Below are 25,897 nucleotides of genomic sequence, written 5' to 3' on the forward strand. Positions count from 1 at the left end.
GTTTTGTTTTTGGAATTTATAATGCAGCGGCTCACTTGGATAAATATTGATACTTTGCGGTGACATCCCAGTCTATGGGTCCGGTCAAGCAGCAACGGAGGGAAACAGGGGCGGATTTTTTACATTCAAATGTCTCTTATTCAGAAACTAGAGGAACTATTGAAATAAGTAAAGTATCAGAATGTAGGAAAGAGTTACACTCCAACAGGGTCAAGTTAAACCTGTGATATTCTTTCAAGTTGTTGACAAAAAATGAAAAAACTCATGTCGGTAACGGAGGGAATGAAATATGCAGCACTTTTTGGGCAATAAATACAAACAGTGATAACTCTTGGTTCTCACTTACAAATCCTTAACAAACTGGTTTGAATATTTGCTTCATATAGTTTTCTACCATATGGTACAAGATTAAGTTGAAAAACCTCTTACTTTTTGAGTCATGAGATTTTTTATTAAGAAAGGTCATGGTAACGGAGGGAAAAGTAACAGAGGGAAAATTGTGCAAACAAGTAGAAGGTGCAGGATTTTACATCGTTTGTCACTTTTTTCTTCCGAATACTTTAATATTACTTCAAAATGAAAGGAAACTATTTCTATAAAATATCCAAGCAAATTTTTATCATTTTAAATACATTATTTTTTTAAATCATGTACCTTCATCAACAGTTCAAAGATGGAATAACACAAGATATGATGAAATACATCCATTTATTTACATGATTTGCAGGTCTTTGAAATTTGGGAAATAATTTTTGTTCCATGTTTCATACATGGTCTGTTTAAAACGTATGTAACTTTAGAACCAAAAATGGTACAGAAAAAAGGTCAAACAGTTTCATAAACTAGAGTACATATGTATCTGTTCAATACATTTTTATATCAGATGCATTAACTTGAATTTTTGGCCTTGTTGTTTACTTCTGCTTGACCGGACCCCTATATGTATCTCTATGGTAGAATATTCAGCAGTTGCCATGGAGACACAAGGCACCAATTAGAAAACGCAGCCAAAAAAGTTCTAAAATAGTCTTAAAATTCGAGATGAAAATACAAAATGGATTCCAGGAGCTTCTGATCAACACGAGGGTTCATAGTCGTGTTTTGGAGTTTGATTTTCAGCCAAAAGATGGTTGTAATTTGTCGTTTTATGTGTAAGTGACTTGTTTAAAGGTGTCCAAGTAATTGCCGGCTTCACCGCTCTTCGCTGATTGGCCGGTGCGCGGTCTACAGCTTCCGGTTTTCTTGCAAACCGTCTAGATCAGGAGTGTCAAACTCATTTTGGTCCAGGGGTCGTATCCAACCTACTTAAAACTCATGTCATATATAAACCCCAAAAACAGCAATAAGTTCAAATATTTGTGCAGAGAAAGGCAAATCTATTACAGAAATCTTTTTCAATTGATTAACTCTTTCTTTTGCAAAATATAATATAATGAACAACCTGAAACTTTAAGAAAAATGCAATTTCAACACAATGTTTTAATGTTAACTAATGTTTTTTTTTTTTTTTAATCCTGCACTCGGTGTCCATTTTTCTCATTTTTGACATTTTGCTGATGCCAAGACTAAACCAGGACTAAACTAGATCTAAACCAGGTCTAAACCAGGACTAAAACAGGATTTATCAGGACTAAGTTATGCTGTGTGGACGTGTCTCCTCCTCCTCTTCTGTCAATAATATTTTTAATACGGTTAAATAAAGTCTGGGCTTTTTATTGTCTTTTATCAGACAAAACATCTTATGATACGATGTCCTAGTCTTTGCTACGTTCCAGCAAATCAAGTAATCCAAAGTATTCAGATTACATTACTCACCTAAAGTAAATTAATGGATTACATTACAAGCTACATTTTGGTGTGTGTAATCTGTACTCTGTAGGAGATTACATTTTAAAAGTCACCTTCCCAACACTGGCTGTTAGTCTAATATGAGAAACGTCCTTGTTGATGTGTTCTATTTTTGACAGGAACATAGAGGTAAAGTGCGTGTGAGTGGGGGGAGTGGCTTAATACGTCTCTGAGAACGACTTTGAGCGTTTTCAGAGATGGAGATTCGTGTTAAACATGTGTGAATGAAACAAAACACAACTCCAGGTCTGTTTTTAATGAGAATACAACATTCTAACAGATAGAAAATAGCGTCATATATATAATCTGCAAATGCACTGATGAAATGAGCACTGTCGCCGTAGGAGTTAACAAATTAAAAGTAAATATGATGTTGTTTTAATGGGAAAATCCTCCATATGCCCTCAAAACGTTGGAAATAGAAGCCCATGGAAATAGAATCTGGCTTGAGTTTGAGGTTTATATATGACTGTGTCCGTGTGTGTGCGACTGTACGCTGTAGATGTGTCTCTGCTCCATATGCTGACGGTTCCCTGAGGAGCCGGACGTGTCTGTTCTGATCCAGAGTCACTCACACAAACGTTGAAGGAGAGGAGAGGACTGTCACAGCTCACCAGCCTCTACAGCCACAGCTCACATGGCAGTGTACTGGGCTATATATACATGTGACTGATGTACAGGGGAGGGAAAAGGACGAGGACGTATGGAGATTTTAGATTTAAAAAAGGGACTACTGTACTACTGACTAAAGGTTAATGTTTACGATCTTTTCTTAAAGGTCCTATGTTACAAAAAATGTATTTAGAATGCTGTTACGTCGTCAAAAACAGACCTGACATGTTTGAGGAACTCTTTATTATTAGTCTGTCTACATTTCCAAAGCTCAAACTGCTCTGTTCCACCTTGTGATGTCATGAAGCGGTAGTTTTCAAGTTAACAGCTCCTTTTATCTTTTTGTTCAGTACAGATGGTCAGTTCCAAGGGCTGAAATGACATCCTGTATTACCACGTGACGTCACAAAGTGGAACAGAGCGTTTTCTGTGTGAGAGAATTCACACTCAGCCTAAATACGATTCCAGAGATCGAGGATTTAAAGCTGGAACGAAGAGAATGTTTGGTGAATTTTACCAAGAGGAAAGACGTTATTGCCCTTCTTCCTACACATGTTTGAGTAACACTTTATTATTAGTCTGTCTCCAACGCTCAAAATGCTCTGTTCCACCTTGTGATGTCATGAAGCAGTAGTTTTGTTTTTTTAGTTAACAGCGACATTTTACTTTTAGTTCAGGGCTGAAATTACCGTATTTTTCAGACTATAAGGCACACTTAAAGTCCTTTAATTTTCTCAAAAATCGACAGTGCGCCTTTTAATCCGGTATCCAGGATCAGTTTCATTTCTCTCCAGCGACTAGGTCAGGAATCGGAATACACTAGACGGTTCTCAAAAACCCCGGAAGTGTGAGTTCGGGCACCGGCCAATCAGCGAAGAGCCAGACGTTCTGTGTTGGCAACGATTCCCGAGATCGAGGATTTAAAGCTGGAACAAAGAGAATGTTTGGTGAATTTTATCAAGAGGAAAGACGTTATTGCCCTTCTTCCTGCGGGTTTTGGGAAAAGCTTAATATACTTTATACAGTTCGCCCTGTTTGTGTTGCATTACATAAATAGCAGCTATTAATTAAATGAAAAAAGTACCCTCCTACCATCGAGTGAATGGATTCTAATGCTGCGAGGTCAAACAGTTTCCACAAAGTGAAACCGGCTGATGAATCAGGCTAATCAATTCTAGGGATGTAAAAATATAGTTATATGTAATATGTAAATATGGTTGATAGAATAATTTTAGAAGTAAAACCAACCTTGTATTTGAAGGATTTATGTCTGAGCAGCAGAAGCGAGTTGTACTTCCTGATAGAAAGTTTGACAGCGGCGGACTGATATCACCTAGCACCTATTTTACCGGCAAAGTAAGTGAGAAAATAGTCCCTCAACATGCGATGATTCAGGCAATGCAACGTTAGTTTTATTTCAAACATTATTCTGTCAACACAGACATTTACATCGACAGTCGTTTCCAACGGTTTCCATGAGGTGAAACCAGGCTAGTCAATTCTAAGGATGTAAAAAAAATAAAATTAAAATCTATTCAGTGATGTACTGGATGAAAAAAGGAGATCTAATGCACTCCAATATGCTTTGCTCACGAAGACCTAAGTCGAAACCCATTAGGCGTTTGACATGAAATAAAATCATAGCAAAGCATATCGGAGTGCCTCAGATCTCCTTTTTTCATCCAGTAAGTCATTAGGATAACTATGACCATTGACATGCACTAGTCTAGCACCAGCGATCTCTGCAAATACAAGGACTGGATGGAATATTTAAAAAAGTGTCTCCACACGTCTCCAACACTCTGGCTCACTAGGGCCCCGTCCACACTTGTACGTATTTGAATCGTTTTCGTTGTGGATGCTGTGTTCGTCCACACTAATCCGATTCAAAACGGCTCCAGAGACGGAAAGATCTGGTGCCGCCAACTCCCACAAATTCATCTGAGTACAGGTCTGATTTGGCACTGTGTGGACACCTGAAAACGCTGATACGCTGACGTAGATCAATGCACCCACAAAGTAATTCACCGCCAAAACGCTAAGAGACTAGAATATATTCATATATACGGTCTGTGTGTACGACCTGCAGACGTATAATCTCTGAAAAGTTTAACATGAACCATCTCCAACGCGACAGAAGCACAAAACAGACTCAACATCAGCAGAACACCCCTCTGTCACAGAAAGAACACTCATATTCCACTGAGTCGTGTCCTTTAGTCCGACAGAAGCTGAACCGCATCAGCGCACAAGGAGCGAGCTGTTTTTTGAGCGCTCAGTTTATGCAAATGAGCCATGTGGTTTTAAGTTTGGTTTCTGCAAAATGTAAACAAATGTGCTCAAAGCTGTGTGGACAGGGAAGGCTTGCGGACACAGAAACGACGTGTGTGGACGCAGATCGTTTCCGATACGCTGATAAGGTGATACACGGATTCGTTTCAGTGTAAACGGGGTCTAGTAAATGATGTCCAAAATTCTGGACTGTCCCTTCAAAGCAAAAGACTACAACAGTTTGTAACTTCAGCTGAGGGAACTGGAGAGTACAGACCTCCACCACGGCACAAGATGCATTAAAATGTTTGATGTTGTTAGTTTTGATGAGGAAAAAATATAACATAGATCCAAAAATAGTGTAATATATCCCTTTAATACTATATACTGTACATGTGTTATATTTATGAATGTGTCTCAGATCTTAAACTAAAAGTAGCACTCGAGTAAAACGCACTAATTAGCATTTAACACTTAAAACATGCTGCCAGTGCACAAGTGTGGATCCTAGACATGCTTTTCCACTGGAGAGCTTTCCGGAGAGAGCGAGTGAATCAAATGGAGAGGAGGGAGAGGAGAGAGAGAGAGAGTTTGAGAGGTCTTTTCAAGTGGCCATTTCATCTGTACTAATTGATAATTCTCCATGACTAACGCGCCAACCGCTGGCCTTTGAGTGGCTCGAGCTGGAAAATGGTATTGTATGCTGATTTCTGCTGGACCGGAGCGAGGGGGGGGGGGGCGGTGATAAGAGGACATCAATAATTTCGACTTTGTGAGGCCCTGGCAGCTAAAGGAGGAGAAGAGATGGAAGCCCTGTATGGCTCTGGGCTACAGAGTTGTATTAGTTATGTATGTGATGGTGAGAAAAGCATTATGCAGTATTTAAGCTAATTGCGTTTGAAATGAATTAAAAATGAAGTGTATTGGTGAGATCATGTGAGAACGGACAGCCAAATTTATGAGCCGCTAGGGACGGGCATTCGATAAAATTTTCGATCATCGGGAGAATTAACGATCGATTTTCAAATAACCATTAACGGTTTTATATTAAATTATCATCATCATTATTATTACTATGACTAATCTGCATAAATAAACGCAACTTTACAACATACAAACCAAACAATGTAGCTTTGACACATTTGTTTACGTCTTACAGAAACTAAACTTCAAACCACATGGCTCATTTGCGTACATTAAAAGCGTCATTCGTGGAAGTTATGCGGAATAAAAAGGAGCCGCCGACAACTTCTCACATTTCAGACACAAAAAAATCGTGCGTCGCTTTAATAACTGCACTCGCGACTCTCATGAAAGGGCTAATAACGGTAAACAGGGACTGCGACTATACTGAATATAGAGCACAAACCTAAAAACTAAACACTGAACGTAGGTGAACATGTAATTAATATGTCTCCAGTTAGTGGTGAATTATGTATGTAAATATGTACACTAAAGGCACTACACATTTTACTTTATTTATGTTGGTCATTTTATTTATTTAGGCTTCTGTTGTGATGAAAAGACTGAAAAGTGTTTGCCTTTTGGACGCTGCACACTCAGTTTTATGTTGCAGTAACAATGATACTGTGTTTACATGCACCATGTCGAAACAGGGATACTCAAAAAACCCGATCGTACCCGGGACACTGATGTGTTGTAAAAACACTCACTGAGTGGTACAGAGTCTCCAAGGAAGAGTGACAGTGTCCACCTTGTGCCTCCACTCAGTTTAATTTCTCTCCAGCGACTAGATCAGGAATCGGAATAAACTAGATGGTGCGCAAAACCCCGGAAGTGTGAGTTCAAGCACCAGCCAATCAGCGAAGAGCTATACATTCTGTGTTGGCAACGATTCCCGAGATCGAGGATTTAAAGCCGGAACAAAGAAAATGTTTGATGAATTTTACGATATTGTCCTTCTTCCTATGGGATTTGGGAAAAGCTTAATATACCAGTTAGCAGCGAATTGGTTAAATAAAAAAGTACCCGCCTACCATTGAGCGAACGAATCCTAATCCTGCGAGGTCAGACAGTTTCCACAAAGTGAAACCGGCTAATGAATCAGGCTAGTGTGCCAGAGCCGAAACGTGGGACTGTGAGGCCGCAAGTCCAGCGTTTGTGTCAGACGCAGCCTCATCTTCTTACACTACGCACAGCAACCTACATTCAGTTTGTCGATTAAAAATGAACGTGATGGACTAATCATGCCCGTCCCTATGAGCTACTGATTCTAATAGCTAAGTGAACTGAAATCATGGATCTGGCTGTAATATTCTGGGTCAAGATGAAACAGATGGAGAACCCAAAATGCACGACTGCTCTTAAAGTTCTTGAATTAAACAAAGAATGACCAAAAATCCAAAAATAGAAACTGACATGACAAGACAAGAAACTGACAATGACAATAGACTCTGTTCACGCTTACGTCACAAACCAGGAAGATGTTTGGAAAGATGCAATGACAACTTCCTTCCTCCCAGGGCTCTGTTAGCAGTAGGAAGTAAGGGGTCACCAAACTTTTTTCTCTCGGGGCCACATTATCGCTCCTGACTGGGATGGGGGCCGGGGTCGGGTCAGTCGTATAACAGAATTGTACGACCCAGACGACGCAGATTATATTCTTTGAAAACCTCCATACTTTCTTTAAATATCAGACAAACTGCACGCTCCTTACACTGAACAAAAAAATAATCGGTCGTTCACTGTCCTTTGAAAACTCAACACTCTCTGTCAACTTTTCATATTTTAAATCTCGCCATTTTGCTGTCTTTAACTGCACTACAGAAATCTGCTTGTGCGTCGACCGTCACTGTTTGATCTCGAGCTTGTCAGGTGACGAAAATTTGGCGGCAAATGTAAATACGTCATATAATTATTTATATATAAATACAAATAACAACACAACACAAAGCAGCACATAAACAAACACCATAAAACAAAGTAAATAGAGACAGTATGACACGAGTATGCAAATAAATTATCCTTAAGGCAAACCCTAAAATATTGCACATTCCCTAAATCAAATACAATTTATTGCAATTCCCTAAGCCTATGTGCAGTTTTAGTTATAATTATTGCACATTCCCTTAGCCTATGTGCAGATTTAATTATTGCACATTCCTTAAGCCTATGTGTAGCTTTAATTGCACATTCCCTACACCTGTGTGCAGTTTTAGATATAATTATTGCACATTCCCTACACCTATGTGCAGTTTTGATTGCACAATCCCTAAGCCTTTTATAATTATTTTTTTGACTGCATTATCTGAGTTAAGCAGTTTAACAGCTAGTGGCAAAAAGAATGTTTGAATCTGTTCAGTTTACAGTTATAATTATTTATACATAAATATAAATATCATTTCAATAGAAAAAATCCATAAAATACAGGATGCAGACGTGTTATTATTGGGCAAAAAGTAATAAAAAAAAATAGGGCATGACAACTTTTGAGGATTGTCTCATAGGACCAGTTCAGGTGAAGAGGAAAATTACTGATAAAATATTTGGCATGTTTTTGTTGATTATCTTTGCTTGAAAAAATGTCTATTCATGAGAGTGTGACGCCGAGCAGGAGCAGACTGGATTGTTACATCATTTAGAATCCATCTAAAAAAGGCTGCAAATGTTCAAAAAGCAGCAAGGAGGGAGTGTTTTCTTTTTCTTCTTCTTTAAAAAGTCAATTTCTTTGAACATTGTTTGTGCCTCTTTTAGTGGCTGCACACACTTTTTTCCATGTTTTTGAGCGATACTTGTTTTTCCCCAGTGCAGAAATAATAAAGATTATATAAGCAGCTCTCACGGTAGAAAAGAGACCGCTGTAATTATAAAGTGATTTAGCCGACAGAAATCAGGAAGCGCACGGTTAGCATGCTATTGTTTGTTAGTATCACCATTAGGGATGTAACAATAACCGAAATATCGTGATATCGTACCGACAAAGTTCTCACAATATATCGAATGGCAAGTCTCTTTGATTAAATTAAGAGTTATGGTGCAGCAATAAAGGGAACTACATAGACCATGATCCTTTGCTCCATTTCAGTGCAGACTACAAGAAGAAATAACAGTTCTAAGCACTTTTAAGTCTTTGGATTAAGTCTTGTCAAGGCATTTTAAGAGGAAAAAGTCACATATTTATAGTTTTGTTAGTCTCCACAAAATATCGCAATAAATATCGTACCGTGAGATGTATATCGTGAAAATATCGTACCGAGAAATTTGGATATTGTTACATCGTCATACAATCGTGAGCCTCCCCGCCATATCGTGAGCTTTCCCACGATATCGCAATAAATCTCGTACCGTGAGGTTCATACTGTGACGATATCGTATCTACCATCATATCAAACATCTGCTCTTTTTAGTTTTTTTTTAATTTTTTTTAGCTTTATTTATTTAAAAGGGACAATGCATATTCATGAACATATACTTGTAAATATGCCAGAATTAGCCCAAAGACTACTTTTCATCTGTAGTCCCTGGCAGGTCAGAGAGATAGAGACATAAAACATATAACATAAGAACATAAAATGCGTCACAATAGACAAACACACAATCATGACATACAACACTGACATTTACATAGGAGCTCTGGCTTCTGAACATCGTGAAAAGCGTTTATAAACTCATCACTGTGAATAATTAGATGCTTCAGAGCGCTTTAGGTAAGTGAGGATTAACTTTGGACCACTGCAAACTGTTTAAAACGAACTAGTGTTGGTTTTCACATTTTAAAAACAGTAATAATCAGGTAGAGCGCGTTTAGGCAAGGCAAGTTTATTTGTATAGCACAATTTGTACACAAAGTGCTTTACAGAATAAGAAATACAGTAAAATTGCAATAAAAACTAATCAAAACATAAATAATCATCATAAAATTCAAGATAAAATGTTTAAAAAGACAGAGACATTAATTACATAAATTAGAGAGAAGAGTGCGGAATGAAAACCTTTCAGTCACATGCACAGTTAAACAGAACAGTTTTGAGTCTGGATTTAAACAGCGTCAAAGAAGAGTCTGTCTCACATGTTCATGAAGACTGTTCCAGGTTTTAGCTGCGTGAACCTGAAACTCTGACTCCCCTTGTTTAGTCGTGACTCTGGGCACCAGCAGGAGGCCGGTCCCTGAGCTCTTCAGAGTGCGAGATGGTTCATATGACACTAACATGTCACAGGCAAGGCGAAGGCGTGCACACGAGCAACAAAACACAAAGCAGAACAGGAACAACTCAAATCGGCCGTTTCTGACCACTGTAAAAGAGAGAACCACGTTATGGATTGGGACGGAGCAAACATCATTGGGACAGAGGAAAACAAACATCGCCGCTGGATTAAAGAAGCAATCGAAATACGGAAACGTGCCCGCGGGACTGTAAACCGGGACGAGGGGGCTTTTTTACTCTCACACACCTGGGATACTGTCCTGAGGAAGTCGGACTGCAGGTGGCGCTGTCGTCCTGCCTCCACCGGTAGGAAAACAGCTCCAAAACCTGTTTAAAATCAGCTGACCGGACACGTCACAGCAACATCACGTGACTCTGAGGAAGACGCTAGTGAGCAGTCGAAACTGTCAGGTATGAAATAACACTCTGGGTCTAAAAAAAACACCTAATAACATAGAATATCGGAAGACCAAACATGTCACAGACTTTGGTGCTCGGCCGTGGAGAGACTTGTACATGAGCAGAGCCGTTTTAAAGTCTCTGAGCCACAGGGGGCAGTGCAGAGACCTGAGCACAGGACTTATGTGCTCGTACTTCCTAGAGACCGTTACATTTGTCTAACCTACTGGAGACAAACGCATGGATAAATCTCTCCAAATCTGCTCGAGATAGTAAAACCTTTGAGTTTTGCTATGTTTAGTGTGTTTCAAATTGCTTTCGAACCAGAGTTATCACGTCTTAGGGTAATTGTTTTTGCGACGTGTGTTCTGTAAAAGTGTGATTTGTGTGTACGCTGTAGTCCACTTGCCCAACAAATCTTGATCTCAGTGGGTCTGACACTAACCTGATTCAATAAAGGTTAATAAATGCATTTACATTTTCAGAAACTGGTACAAATGAGGTTCTATCTTTTAGTCATTCTGAAATTGTTTTTAATTTAAGTTATATCAGACCTGGGCATTCTGCAGCTCCTGGACCACATACGACTCTCTGGTTGACTCTGACCGGTCCGTTTAAACTCATTTGGAATTACAAAATAAACACATTTTATAATTTTACCTCATGCATGGACTAAAGCTGCATTACTTTTATTTTAGAGGTGTTTTTTTAATGAAATATTTTGTAAGACAACCTCACTTTTTCATTGTTTAGTCATAACATAAACACTCTTACCAGTACGGCTGAGTATCATTAAGAAGTTGCCGATACGATACATACCTCGATACAGTGAGCTTTCGATTCGATAGGATTCAATAAAAAGTAAAGTCTAAACCCTGGCTGTGATACTAAAAGTCTTTGTTAAACCATTTATTTTGCAACGTTAATATAAAACACGCCCATTTTAAATCATCAAAACAGTGAAAATGTCAAATGTGACGCATAAATGAGTTTCCTTCCTCTGAATAAGCAGCAAAACTGTAGCGCTGTAACAAAATAGTTCAGTAAAATATACCAAAAAGTAGTCTTGGCGATGTATCGATACAGCAGCCCGCGATATCGATACCGTAACAGCACATTAAACGATTTAGGATGCGAGATGGTGCCAGTGTGTTTGACCTGCTGTCTGTCTCTATCAGCATTATTCTGTATTTTGTTGTTTATTGTTGTTTCTTATTGTTGACTATCTTATTGTTTTCTAGGTTTTTAGTAGTTGTATTGTGTTTGTATTGTGTATTTTGTTGTACTGCGATTGTCCTTGTCTATTCTGTGTTTGTGTGCAGCACTTTGGTCAGTTTTTAAAGTGCTTTATAAAGTTGGTATGATGTGATACGATATATAAATATTTCGATATTTTTGCACACCCTTAGTTACCACTTTTACCAGCTCGTCATAACAATACTATTTACTGCTCTTTAACAATTAATATTATGCAGAATTGAGTAATCATTTGGACTGACCCTTCACAATATTTTCTGTTTTTCACGTGGCCCCATGGAAAAAAATTTATTCCCCACTTCTGGGTTATTGAATTTATATGGGGCAACAACACAAAGTGAGTGGGTTGGCTGGTATTTATTCGTAAAAAAAAGGCAAATTAAACTCATGATTTGTATAAATAGTAGTTTTTTGCGCGAACTCCCCCTGCTGGTGGAGTCTTGTAAGTGCAGTTTTGGGGTCAGATACAGAGAGATATATGTGAAAGTTTGGAGAGTTTTTCCCACACCCCCTTTTTACGACATGTCTTTAGTCGATCAAGAATTTATTTAGTCGAATAATGAATTAATAAATCATCATTCCATGGGTGTGTGCTGCTAACTGTAGGCACTGCTGTGTCTGAAGCTCGGTTACTTAAATCATGAATTAGACATGAAAATGCATTGTTTAAATCAATTTTTCTGCACTTTTTTTTTTTTTTTAATAATTTGTCACATCCACAATAAGACAGACTTAACTAAACACGCATACACATATTATTATTATTATTATCACTTTTTTTTTAAACTTAAACTTTTTGGCTGTGTTTGATAATTGTGTATTGTGTCACCATGGAAACGTCTAAACAATCCACCATCCACACACATGTGGAACACTCCCAGCACGGTGTTGTTTGTTGTTTCAGTGTGTATCCTGACGGTGCGTCGTTGTTGTTGTTGCCGTTGCAGGTTGTTCAGCGCGATCTTGGAGCAGGCGACGAAGGGGGACGGGGCCACTCCCATCGGGGGGAAGGCTGCAGGCTTCGACGTCAAAGCCCTCCGAGCGTTCAGAGTCCTGCGCCCGCTACGCCTCGTCTCCGGAGTACCCAGTGAGTGCCGTCGGAATACTCGGGGAAAAACATTGGATCGCAATCTTTCAACTGGCAAATTTTTAGATGTCACTGAAACTTAGATAGAGCGAGTGCACTGTTGTTTTGAAGATAAGAGTTCAGTTTGCAGATGGTACTTAGTGAGTATCAACGGAATATTTTCAGAAGATATCAGATTACAATTTTTCAACTCTTGTCACTATACAAAAGACAACAAAACTTAGATAGAGCAAGTGCACTATTGTTTTTGAAGAGGGTTCAGTTTGCAGTACATTTTAAACCTTTAGAAACATTCAAAATTGGGAGAAGATTGAAATTTGACCAATAACTAAAACAAGAAACATGTTTGTACAGGTGGATTTTAACCCTCTCAGGCTCAAATTAAGTTTTAGTAACAGGAAAAATCTGGTATTTGGGGAAAATTTTCATATGGGGTAGTAATATACAATATCCTGACTTATATATATATATATGTATATCTGCCTATACAATATATATACCTATACAATACAAAATATATACCTATACAATATCCTGACTTTTTTTTTGAGAGAGACCTTCACATCCAGTGCGTCCTGGGATGTTTCAGATTTGCAACATTGGTCCGGTCTGGTAAATTAACACTGAAGACTGAAAATGATATGAACGCTAACTTTATGTGTAAACCACTTTTCACAACAATGAAAACAAAAAGTACAGTGTAACAGCTTTACAGTGGCAGAACAACAATCAAAACAACTTGGTACAGATCACTTTTTCGTGTGGTATTCCAAGAAACAATTTTTATCCTTTGTAAAACTCAAAAGTACTTTGCACTTCTGGCAGGCCGTTCATGTGTAGTTATTCTTTCACAGTCTGCATCGTCCACGTTTATCAGCATGGATGGGAAAAAAGGCTCCTGAGTAAAAAAAAGCTCATAAAATATGGATGTGGAGTAAGTAGGTAATTAGCTGTTGCAAATCTGCAACGCCTGCCTGGAGACGGTTAAAAACAAAATTATGATATTTTTTTAGATTGCAGAAGGATTTGTATTATTAAAACCCAATTTACCCCCATATTACTTTTGCTCCAGTACAGATCTATTGTATAAGAGGCCAAAATAAGACGACTGTGTGCCGCCTGCATCTATTTTTAAAACATAGTCTGTATATAAATGAACATAACTAACCCTCTAGTGCCACGTTTGAAAAAAATATAAGTGTTCGTGGGGGCGCTTCCAGCTCCATTTACTGTTTCCAATTCACTTGAAATTGAAAATGTGTCACCCCTCTCTCTGTCACTGCTGCTGCGGGTTTATACACTCTGTTATAAAGCAGTTTCTTCTCCAAAAGCCAGGAAGTGCAATGTTAGCATGCTAGTTGTTGCAAACATTACAGTGACAACGAAACTCCACTCTGATGTCTGAAAGTTTTTAAATAGCTCATTGTGTTAGATTATGAAGAGTAGGGGTGGGATTAAATACATTTTCTTCTTCCCACTCCTTTTTGGGTAAAAAAAAAAAAAAAAGATAATAATAAATATATATATATATTTTTTTGTTATTTTCATTTCTATTATGATTTCATTTATGTTATGTTCCATTGTATATGAATGTAAATCTTTACTTGCCCAAAATAAATGCATAAATAAATAAAGTAATAAAAACTTTAGGAATACATTAGGAAAGTGAGGATTGAATGTCGAAATTAAGATGCCGGATTTTTTGGAATATAAGTCGCTCCGGAGTATAAAGTCGCACCAGCCAAAAAATGTGTAATGAAGAAGAAAAACATATATGAGTCACACTTTTTGGGGGAAATTTATTTTATAAAATCAGAGACCAGAAACCGACATTTCATCTTGAAAGGCAAGTTACAGTAATAACAATAGAACAGAGAACAACAGACTGTTAATGTCACATATGAACAGTTCTTCAGATCAATCAATCAATCAAACTGTATTTGTGAAAGCGCTTTTCATACAAAATACAACACAAAGCGCAGATAACTATAACATAAATGACAGAACAAGTTTACCAAACTCTCCATCTCACTCCAAATCACTAAATCCATTCAATTCTTCATCCTCGGTGTCACTTCTGAGCAACTCCACGACCTCCAGAGGTAAATGCCGCTTCCTCTTCTGTGTAGCTGTCGTCAGACTCAGCATCAGTTCCAGTTAGAATTATTCTGGCCTTTCTGAATCCCGACAGGATGGTTTTGGAGTCACTGAAGTCCAGGCTTTATCGATCCATCCAGTGACTTCCAAGAAAGTTTCATGGTGCATCCTCCCGGTGTCACAAGTTTCTCACTCACTCCAAACTTTCTTTCTGCTGCTCGATTACCATTTTGGCTGCATATTTCGCTACTCGCAGCTTGTAATCTGCAAAATATGATTTTCTTTTTGGGGGCATTTGTGTTCAGTCTTCTCAGTCGTCTTTATAAGTTTGTTTAAGTTTAAAATTTTCAGTGGTGCAGAAGTAATGGTGCGATCGACTGACATGATACAGACAGGACAGTGGCTCTTTCTGCAGGAGACATGCGCAGTAGAGTGAAGTGACAGTGGTACAGGAGGAACAGGAGCAGCAGATACTGACACACAAGACTAGAGCCTCTCGCAGCTGTCAGTATGAAAGTTTTAACATATAAGTCACACTTGAGTATAAGTCACAGGAAACACCCAAACCATGAAAAAAGTGCGACTTAAGCTGCGTTCAGACTGCAGCCTGAAGTGACCCAAATGCGATTTTTTGGCCCCTATGTGACCTGTATCTGATCTTTTAATGACAGTCTGAACGACACAGATCCGATTTTTTCAAATGTGACCCAGGACACTTGGATATGTGGTCCTAAAACCGATACATATCTGATCTCTTGACATGTGACTTCAGTCTGAACGGCCAAAGCGCATTCATTTGACCTACACTTTGTCAACAATCGACAAACGTCACTATTCTGCGCTGAAGTCGGCGAAAATTGTTAATAAACTCCATGTCACTGAAGTGAAGCACATCACCACTCACCACTCTTGGCTCCGTCTGCACACCCACACGTTCCTTTCAACAGACGTCGCTGCCACTGCCCCACGAAACGCCACGGCCAAAAACCTCGTCCTTCTCAATCTCCTTAAAACAAGAAAGTTGTTCATGTTCTGGCTCCGGTACGAGAGGAACTTTAAAATCCCCAGGTGCTCAATGCTCGCGTTCATGTTTGGACAACTTCCGTAAACACAGAGCACGCTCGCTGCGGTTGACGTCGTCGTGTCTCCAGTGCACATGTGGGACACTTTCGGGCCATTTACTGTTCACACTGGAGATCACGCACAAGTCGCATTTAATTGGAAATGTGAACGACCTCGCAAAAACATCGGATTTCACAAAAAAATCGGAATTGAGCGTTGAGCCCTGCAGTCTGAACGTAGCCTTAAAGTCCAAAAAATACGATAATTATTTTTCATAGGATCGTCGAAATCAGCCACAGCTCCTTTAACAAAAAAACACCGTATCAATCCAGTATATAAATCTTTCTTCCCTGCCTGTAAGCACCAGAAGAGCCATGTTCCAGGTTAAAAATGAAAAAAATGAAAGCACTGCATCACCGGGTATCAGGTGTGGTCTGTGATGGGGCGAGCAGCGGGAGGAATGAAGCGCAGATTGGGCTGATATTGGCCTTTTTTATGTGTCACACGCACAGACAGACAGACTCACATGCTATAGACCGCTCCTGCACTGGCACATACGGACGCGGTGGAGGGGCTGTCTGTCAAACTGTCACGACCAGGACTCCAGAAATCAATAATCCACAGGGAGACGAGCCAGAAACATCAGCTACACTCACCTGAGAAAGGGGGACAAGAGCTTTATTATGTGGTCAGGAAAAGGTCAACCATCTGTCCAAGTTCTAAATATAGGACCTGGCAATTCATCGAAATGTAATCGAGATTCAGTCATTTCTAATTGTCAGAGATCGGCTCGGGTCTTTAATGGGTCTAGAGTGGGTCTCTGTCAGGAAAAGCATGTGATTTAGAGCAGAGTTCAGACTTTGGAGGAAGAAATTTGTTCTTTGTGTTGAGTCTGCGTCGTTCAGGAGATTAATATTGAAACAGATTTATATGTCAAAGCAATTTCATCATTTTTACATTATATTACCGGTACTATTAAATTATTATTAATAATGTAAGGTGCATGTGTAAAATTTCTAGTGGAGGGTCCGCCACCTGAAGTCTCCATGGAAATGTTGTAGATTTGTCGAAAATGTTCCATATTGTAGATTAAAATGTATCTATCATGAGGGACACAAGCAGGTTACACCACCACGCTACATTATGGTTCAGATCTGTGGAGAGTCTCCCCTATCCTCAGAAGGAAATAATGAATTTTTCATCTATAGAAACTTCCATAATCAGGGGTCATCAAACTAAGGCCCGCGGGCTGACTCCGGCCCACCATACTTCTTTGACCGGCCCCCCAGCCCCTCTGCCCCCCACCACTTGAACGGCCCTATGAGGCAATCCTTAAAAGTTGTCATGTCCTATTTTTTTTTATTACTTTTTGTATTTTGTAGATTTTTTTTCAATCAAAAATGATATTTATATTAAGTTTTTATATTTAAATAATTGGTAACACTTTATAATAACTACACCTTATTTAGCCTTAATAAAGCATGAACAAAGGCTTAATTAATAATGAACAAAGACTTAATTAATAATGATTCACTCTTAGTAACTACTTAATTACTACCTTATTTAGCACTTGCACTTAATTTGCCTGCTCTGTAAATAGTTACTCATAATTATTTCATACTTAATTAATCATGAACTAACCATTTGAGCATTTATTAATCATTAGTAAACTATAAGAGAATGATTTACTAATAATACAATGCAATGATAATTCAGGCAGCTGTTCTCTGTTAGTTAAGTGTTTCTGTGAGCTTTTCTACAGTGAAGATGAATTATGCTTTATTAATCTTTGTTCATGCTTTATTAAGGTTACGTAAGGTGTAGTTATTATAAAGTGTTACCAAATAATTATATGACATATTTACATTTGCTGCCGAATTTTCGTCACCTGACAAGCCCAAATCCCAAACAGCCCAAACAGCGACAGTCAACACACGAGCAGAATCCTGTAGGGCAGTTAAGAACTAGTTAGGGGCACTAGTAATGATAAACAAATAATTGCCAGGAATTGTGTGTTGACATAGTATTGTGGATGGCTGTGCCAGGCTAGTCGTTTCTACTACACAATGAAACCTGCCAGTGGTCATTTTGGTCTGGGTCATACAATTCTGTTATACGGCCGACCCCCCCCCCCATCACAGTCAGGAGTGTTAACGTGGCCCCCAGAGAAAAAAGTTTTGTGACCCCAGCCCATAATGAATATATGCTAGATGGATATGTTTAAGAGCATACAATGGAACATTCTGGGATAAGAAATGACATCTCCATGAAGTATGTGGTGGATCCTCTACCAGAAAAGTTGCGCAGTGCACCTTTAATAATAATAATTTAATAATAGAATCATATGCCCCTTTTTGCAGTATTCTGATCACATTTTTGTGTGCCTCAGGTTTACAGGTGGTGTTGAACTCCATCATCAAAGCCATGGTGCCACTGCTGCACATCGCTCTGCTCGTCCTCTTCGTCATCATCATCTACGCCATCATCGGCCTCGAGCTCTTCATGGGCAAGATGCACAAGACCTGCGTTTACAGCCACACAGGTATTTTAATGACATAACGCTCTTACTTTTACTGTAAGTTTACAAAGACATACAGGTACATGAGTACAGTTCCATTTGCTATATATATTCTATTTTGTTTCTTTGTTTGTTTGTTTTTTTCCCCTTAAGATTTAGTTCATTGTACTCGTCAAGTTCAACAGTATTAGGATTTACAGCTTACTTTTATAAACTCTTATAATTTGACTCGGTGTTGAATATCGGCACCGATCCAGGACATTAGCTGGATCAGGTATCAGTTTCGCTCATATCCTGGTTTGTCTTGAGTTTTTTGGGATGTAATGAGACTATTTACTGGCAGATATTGGTATAGAAAACGTTTCATACTGTTTGAACTTGTATTCATATAAAGCTGCTGATAAATAACACAATTTGATCAAGATGATTTGATTTGATCATTAAGTTTACAGGAAGGTTCACAGAGACACAGGTACAATAATGTTATTAAGTTTAGAGTAAGTTTACAGAGACACAGGTTAAAAAATGTTATTAGGTTTACAGCAAGTTTACAGCTACACAGGCACAATAATGTTATGAAATTTACATAAAGTTTACACAGATACACAGGTACAGTAATGTTATGAAGTTTACAGTAAGTTTACAGCTACACAGGTATACGAATATTTTTATGTTTACAATAATTTTACAGCTACATTGGTACAATAATGTTATGATGTTTATAGTAAGTTTACAGAGACACAGGGACAGTAATGTAATGAAGTTTACGTTACGTTTACAACTACACAGGTACAATAATGTTGTGAAGTTTACAGTAAATTTACAGAGACACAGGTATAATAATGTTATATATGTTTACAGTAAGTTTAAAGCTACACAGGTATAATAATGTTATGAAGTTTACAATAGGTGTACAGCTACATAGATTCAATAATGTTTTGAAGTTTACAAAGATTTAAGTATAATCATGTTATTAAGTTTACAGTAAGTTTACACAGACAGGTACAATAATGTTATTAAGTTTTTAGAGACACACAGGTGCAATAATGTTATGAAGTTTACAGTAAGTTTACAGAGATACAGGTATAATAATGTTATATATGTTTACAATAAGTTTAAAGCTACACAGGTATAATAATGTTATGAAGTTTCCAGTAAATTTACAGAGACACAGGTACAGTAATGTTACGAAGTTACATTAAGTTTACAGAGACACAGGTACAGTAATGTTACGAAGTTACATTAAGTTTACAGAGACACAGGTACAATAATGTTTTGTTTAGGGTTACAACGAGGGTTAGGTTAGGGTTATGTTTGTAGTTAGACCTAATGTTAAGCACTGGGCTAGAGTCTCAACAGTTTTTATGATGTGTAGGTTCAATAATGTTTTGAAGTTTACAGAGATTCAAGTATGATCATGTTATTAAGTTTACAGTAAGTTTACACAGACAGGTGCAATAATGTTATTAAGTTTTTAGAGACACACAGGTGCAATAATGTTATGAAGTTTACAGTAAGTTTACAGAGAAAAAAGTACAATAATGTTATTAACTTTACAGTAAGTTTACACAGACATAGGTACAATCATTTTATTGAGTTTACAGTAAGTTTAAAGCTACACATGTACAATAATGCTATAAAGTTTACAGTAAGTTTACAGAAACACAGGTACACAAGCACAGTTCCATTTGCTATATATATTCTATTTTGTTTAGTTTTTTCTTAATTTGATCAATTTAAGTTTACTGTACGTTTACAGAGACACAGGTACAGTAATGTTATTAAGTTTACAGTAAGTTTACAGAGATACAAGTACAATAATGTTACTAAGTTTACATTTACAGCAAGTTTACAAACATGTACAGACAAATATGAGTGATAAAGTTTACAATAAGTTTACAGGTACAATAATATAGTATATATTATAATTACAAATGGCAAATAAACTACCCTAAAATAATATTATGACCTTTATAGAGTAAGTTTACAGCCACACACGTATACAAATATTATTATGTGTACCAAACATTCACAATCACCACACAGTTGTATTATTTTAGACACTAATGTTTTTCTAATGTGTGTTTTTTTTTTTGTTTTTACAAATGGCAAATAAACAAACCTTAATTAACCTAATATCATCAAGTTTGCCATAAATTTACAGTCACAGTAACCTCTTCAGCAAGATATTTGTAAGTTCACAATTTGTAAGTTCATGCTGTTGTGATTGTCTGGTTAACAAGTGGTTCAGATCAATCAATAAGCGGCCTTGTGGTGTGGGCAGAAGTCAAAGGTGAAGCTCCCAAACAAACCAAAACAAACATGGCGACAGGGATGCACATACTCCAGCCTATATAGCAGAAATACAGAATATTTTGTTCGTGGAAAACGCGCAGAGGGAAACTCTTTGTGCATTTATAGAGGGGGAAAGATAAAAGTTTGGTTTCTCATGCTGTTCTGCTTTTGTTACGCTATGACCAATCAGATTCAAATATTTGTCTGGATTGCTTTCCGCGAGTGTTCGTCCAGATTGAAAAATGTGCAGAACTCAATTTCAGAGTGAGACGCATATCGGTCTGAAGTTTGCAAGGTCACAGCCACACAGGTATGGATACAAGAAGTTTAGTTTGCACAGTAAGTTTACAGCAACAACGGTGAGAACAAAGAATTTTAAATCATTTTACTTTCAACGTAGCAAAAACATCTTACCGTAAATTCCGGACTATAAGCCACTACTTTTGTCTCACACTTGGAACACTGTGGCAAATAAAGCGATGCGGCGAAAATAAGGACAGATTATTTGTTTGGCACATTGTCCATTCATATATACGGTCTATGGTTTGGCAACACAGCGGATACACGCAGCCTGAGAGCAGAAAGCGCCGCTGTCTGTGCGGTTACACATGGATGTAGAGTTAATATGAAGTTGCAGTGTGCTATCAATATTGTCAGTGCACTCAGACATTTTATCGCTGTGTAGTAAAATAAGTTATGATGCTAAATGATCATTAGTGAGGGGGATACGTCTTACCCGTCTGTGTAAATGACGAACGAAAAGAAACATCTCAAACTTCAGTAGCCGGACATCCACTCATACCTGATCGATAGAACTAACCCCATCCCCGAGAGAGTCTGAAATCTGCTGAAATCCTCCAAGACACTGACATGATACAGACAGGACAGAAGCTCTTTCTGCAGGAGACATGCGCGGGGAGAGATGAGGTGATGCGCCGAGGAAGATGCACACACACTCCTCACGGAAAACACGCGAAGAAATGCAAATGATGCAGTTTTTAAGTTAAAGTCAATGTGACTGTGGAAAAGGAAATCGAGCTGCTGCATGTGAGCTCAGCATGAGTTGTTGATGGTGAGATTTTGGTGACGGCAGCGCGATGAACTGACTCGATCCAAAAAGACGACAAAAGCTTTCAGAGGCGATAAAAGCAGACGGCCCGAACTTGAAAACGTTCTTGAAGACGTGGGCACCTGTGGCTTATATTCAGGCGCAGCTTATATATGTACAATTTTAAATTTAGTTAAAATTTTGTTGATGCAGCTTAAATGTCTTTATTATTTATATAGCGCTTTTCACAGACATTTTTGTCATGAAGACGCTTTACAGAGCATTATTCAGCATTATTCATTCACTCTATACCTGGTGATCATAAGCTACTATTGTAGCCACAGCTGCCCTGGGGCACACTGACAGAAGCGCGGCTGAAATGCCAATCGGCGCCATCCGTCCCTCCAACCACCACCATCACTCACACACACAACACTTTCATACTAGACAATGTGGGTGAAGTGTCTTGCCTAAGGACACAACAACGATTGAATTGATTGTATTTAACTGACCTTGACTATCAACTGTTCTTGGAGACCTGGAGCATGTTTTGTGTTGATGGGGGAAACCGGAGCCTCCGGAGGAAACCCATCCAGACACGAGGAGAAACATGCAAACTCCACACAGAAAGGATTTGTTTTAAAATGGTTTCTGTGTACTTAAAGATGCATTGTGCAACTTTTCTGGTGGAGGGTCCATCACCTGCTTGTAATATGGTATTAGACTTGGCTGTTTCCATAAAAAACAAGCATGTGACATCACCAAGCTAAGTTACAAGCCAGCTCTATGGAAAGGTGACCCCACTTACAGTAAAAGGAATGCATTTTTGAGCAATAAAAACAACTTTAATTGAATGAATTCAAGATGAATACATTTAATAGCATACTGGTGAATATTCCAGACAAAGCAATAACATCTACAGAAAGTCTATACTTACATTATACTATAGTTTAATTTATCCCTATCTGTCATATTGTTATATAGTCTGGGAAAGCACTTTCTCTACTACTCTGAACAAAATATTATCGGTGCAAAAACTTACATCGTCTGCTCATTTATTCACCAGACTTAACATCTTAATATTTATTTAGATTAATATTTATCAGATTTGCATTTTTATGTATAAAATTCTTTATAATTCAACAGCGATCCCCAAACATTTCACATTTTATTTTAAACCCAATGCATAAATTCATTGATACAAAACTCGTCAAATTCATAATTTTCATGTTCCAAAATTTGTCAGTTTTGCCGACGATACAGAGGCTGTAAATTCTGGAGCCAGTTTTCACATCTGGTTAGTGACAGCAGATCAGATCAGAGTTTAAAAAGAGTTTGAGGAAATGTTTGATATTTCATGCTAATGAAGGCGAAGGCGATGGGCAGGATTGATCCACAGGAAGGGCGAAAAAGGAAACTTTGACTGCCTAAATCATCCCGAGTTTGCAGTGAACATTTTGTATGTGAAGCGCCATCAAAGCAAAATCCCGATCCCTCGCTCAACCTCGGTCACGAATTTAAAAAGTCAACGCCAAAGCGAAACGCACCAGCTGTTCACCAAAAAACACCTTCCGCTGCAAAACAACCAAATCGTGATGTTGCTGTAAAACCACAAGAACAAGAAAGTGCAGCTCAGTCTGTTTGTCTTCTGCACCTCTCACTTAACAAACGGGATCCTGCTTTGTTGTTGCTCCACATACAAAATATTCACTGTAAACTCTGGATGATTTAGGCAGTCAAAGGTTTCCTTTTTGGTCCTTCCTGTGGATCAATCCTGCCCATCGCCTTCGTCTTTCACTATTTTTCAATTCCGTTGGGAAGAGAAACAGTTTGAACAGAGGTTTGCAGTCACACACATCTGATTCCCTTTTGCATTTATGGAGTTCGCAAACACATTTCTCGAGCCGTTTTCCGCTGTTAGGATCCAACAACCACACAATTAACGATGTCCGAATCCCAAAACTAAAAAATGACATTATTAGAACCAGAAACAAAAGCGATATGTTTCTAAAAGATCAGCTTTGTCAATAGACACATCCCACTGGGAAATCAAACATGGCGATTTGATGCTCATTTTTTCAGAAAATCCTTCCCAGTTTGCACTGTGCAATGACCGAAAGTCCACGATTCTTGATGCGTCTGTTGTGGATGTTTCATTGTGTTTTAATCTATGTTTAAATCAAATAAATTGAATCCATGGTGTTTAAATGTAATTTTTTAATGCACCCTTTTGTGGTTTTTGCCTCTTCCGGCACCTGCTTTTTTATCTAGTGAGTATCTTTTTATTGTCATGTTACATGTGCAAAATAAATAAATAAATAAATAAAGACAAGCAGGTGACGGACCCTCCACCAGAAAAGTTGCGCAATGCACCTTTAAATAAATCACATTCTGAAACAGGCGTAGGCAGGTTTTCTCCTTTCTCCTCAGTCATTTGTGCTTTAACTTTCACATCGTCTTCGCCGTCGTCCGTCCACAGTTTGGGCTGAAATGTAGCCTGCACTTTAAACAGTTTAACGATCACCTTCATTAAGTATTTAGCACGTCGTTTAGATTTTGTCCGGCCAACGATCGGGCCTATAATTGAAACAGCCATAAATGATTGAAGCAGGTCCCGTTCAGGCCCTGGGGGTGCAAATGGACTTGAGTGTTGTCACGGCGTTGGTATTGCTCCCACGAGGGGCATTAGTTGTGGACTGTATGAGCGTTGGTGTTAGGCGTACACCGCCCCAGAGAGCTTGTTTTGTATCATTAGCACGGAGCATTTAAGCATTGATTTTTCTCTCTCCTTCTGTGTTTCTTTCAACCAGTTTAACCTGTATTTAACCTTCATGAATACTTGATCTGTTAATGCAATTACCAGAAACGCTGTAGACCAGTTAATTTTGCATTCTCAGAGCGTACAGCGGGTTTATATTATCTGATCTTATAGGGATGTTTGTCTTCGTTTAAAGGTCCTGTATTAGGCAAAATGGACTCTTGTGAGCTTTAAGTCATGTTATAATGTCGTTAGTGGGGATGGGACGAGGCACCATTTCCAAAGGGCGAAACGAGACGCGAGATTGGATCTACGAGAATTAAACAAGACAACATTGTTGACATAAATGCATAAATACATTTCAGTTCCCAGTTTTAGCATCACGATTTTTGATTTACTTTATTTAATATTTCCGCTGTCATTGTAACTCTGCTTTTTGGGACTATGCATTCTCAAAAAATGTAACTCACCAGTACTCTGTTTCTTCAATCAAAACATAAAAACAAAATGAAAAAGATCGCAGAAAGAAGATTTTTAGTACTGTGTTTTTTCTTGAATATAAGTCGCTCCGGAGTATAAGTCACACCAGCTCAATGAAGCCTTAATGAAGAAGAAAAAAACATATATAAGTCGCACTTTTTAAAAATAAAATCAGAGACCAGGAACTGATATTTCATTTCGAAAGACAAGTTCTAGTAAAAACAATAGAACAGAGAACAACAGACTGTTAACGTCACATATGAACAGTTCTTCAGATAAACTATAACATAAACAACAGAACAGAACAAGTTTAACAAACTCTCCATCTCACTTCAAATTAGGGATGGGCATTCGATGAAATTTTCTTAATTGATCGTCGGAAGAATTGTTTATATTAAAATGATCATCATTATTATTACTATCTGCACTACTAATCTGCATAAATAAATTCAACTTTACGACATATAAACCGTAACGACTCTAGAGCCACATCAGCCCGTTTGACATTATAATGTGTTTAATTCAGTTTTGCGCAACTCTCACAGAAACGAAACTTAAATCCGCATCGCTAATTTGCATAAACTAAGCGAAGATAAAACTACAGCTCTTGTGTCGCTGATGCGGTTGATTTCTGTTGGATTAAAAGACATGACTCAGGTGAATACAGGTTAGTGTGACCAGATTTGCATTTGTCAAAACCAGGACACCGTACGGGGGGAGGGAGGTGGGGACTCGTCATCGACATTGCGCGACTCTCACCTGGCAAAACTTTTTCCCACTGGACACAGAAACATATGTGCTGCTTTTTACACTGTGCACATGGACTCACACTTGTCCCGAACGCAACGGAAAGCGTGGAATTTCTTGTACAAGTCATTGTTAAATACACATTTGCATTGCAGACTGACCGATTGTTTGTGTCTCGCTCCTTCTGAGTGCAGAGAGACACATGTACAGACCCCTGTTTGGTCACGCTACGCACAACAACCTACTCGGTGTC

The 25,897-nt window shown here is 38.3% G+C and overlaps 1 protein-coding gene across 1 annotated transcript in view; it reads left to right on the forward strand.

Moving 5' to 3' along the window:
- The window catches only part of cacna1c (calcium channel, voltage-dependent, L type, alpha 1C subunit), a 667,856-nt gene that overhangs the window by 461,309 nt on the left and 180,650 nt on the right, over positions 1-25,897 (forward strand). The window contains exons 5-6 of the mRNA XM_055153273.1: positions 12,500-12,639; positions 18,188-18,340. Of these exons, the coding sequence (XP_055009248.1) occupies positions 12,500-12,639; positions 18,188-18,340 (293 nt within the window). The remainder of the gene's footprint in view (positions 1-12,499; positions 12,640-18,187; positions 18,341-25,897) is intronic.

The sequence above is a fragment of the Boleophthalmus pectinirostris genome, unplaced genomic scaffold, assembly GCF_026225935.1.
Source record: "Boleophthalmus pectinirostris isolate CB_2022bp ecotype Guang Dong unplaced genomic scaffold, ASM2622593v1 HiC_scaffold_18, whole genome shotgun sequence".
Taxonomy (NCBI): domain Eukaryota; kingdom Metazoa; phylum Chordata; class Actinopteri; order Gobiiformes; family Gobiidae; genus Boleophthalmus; species Boleophthalmus pectinirostris.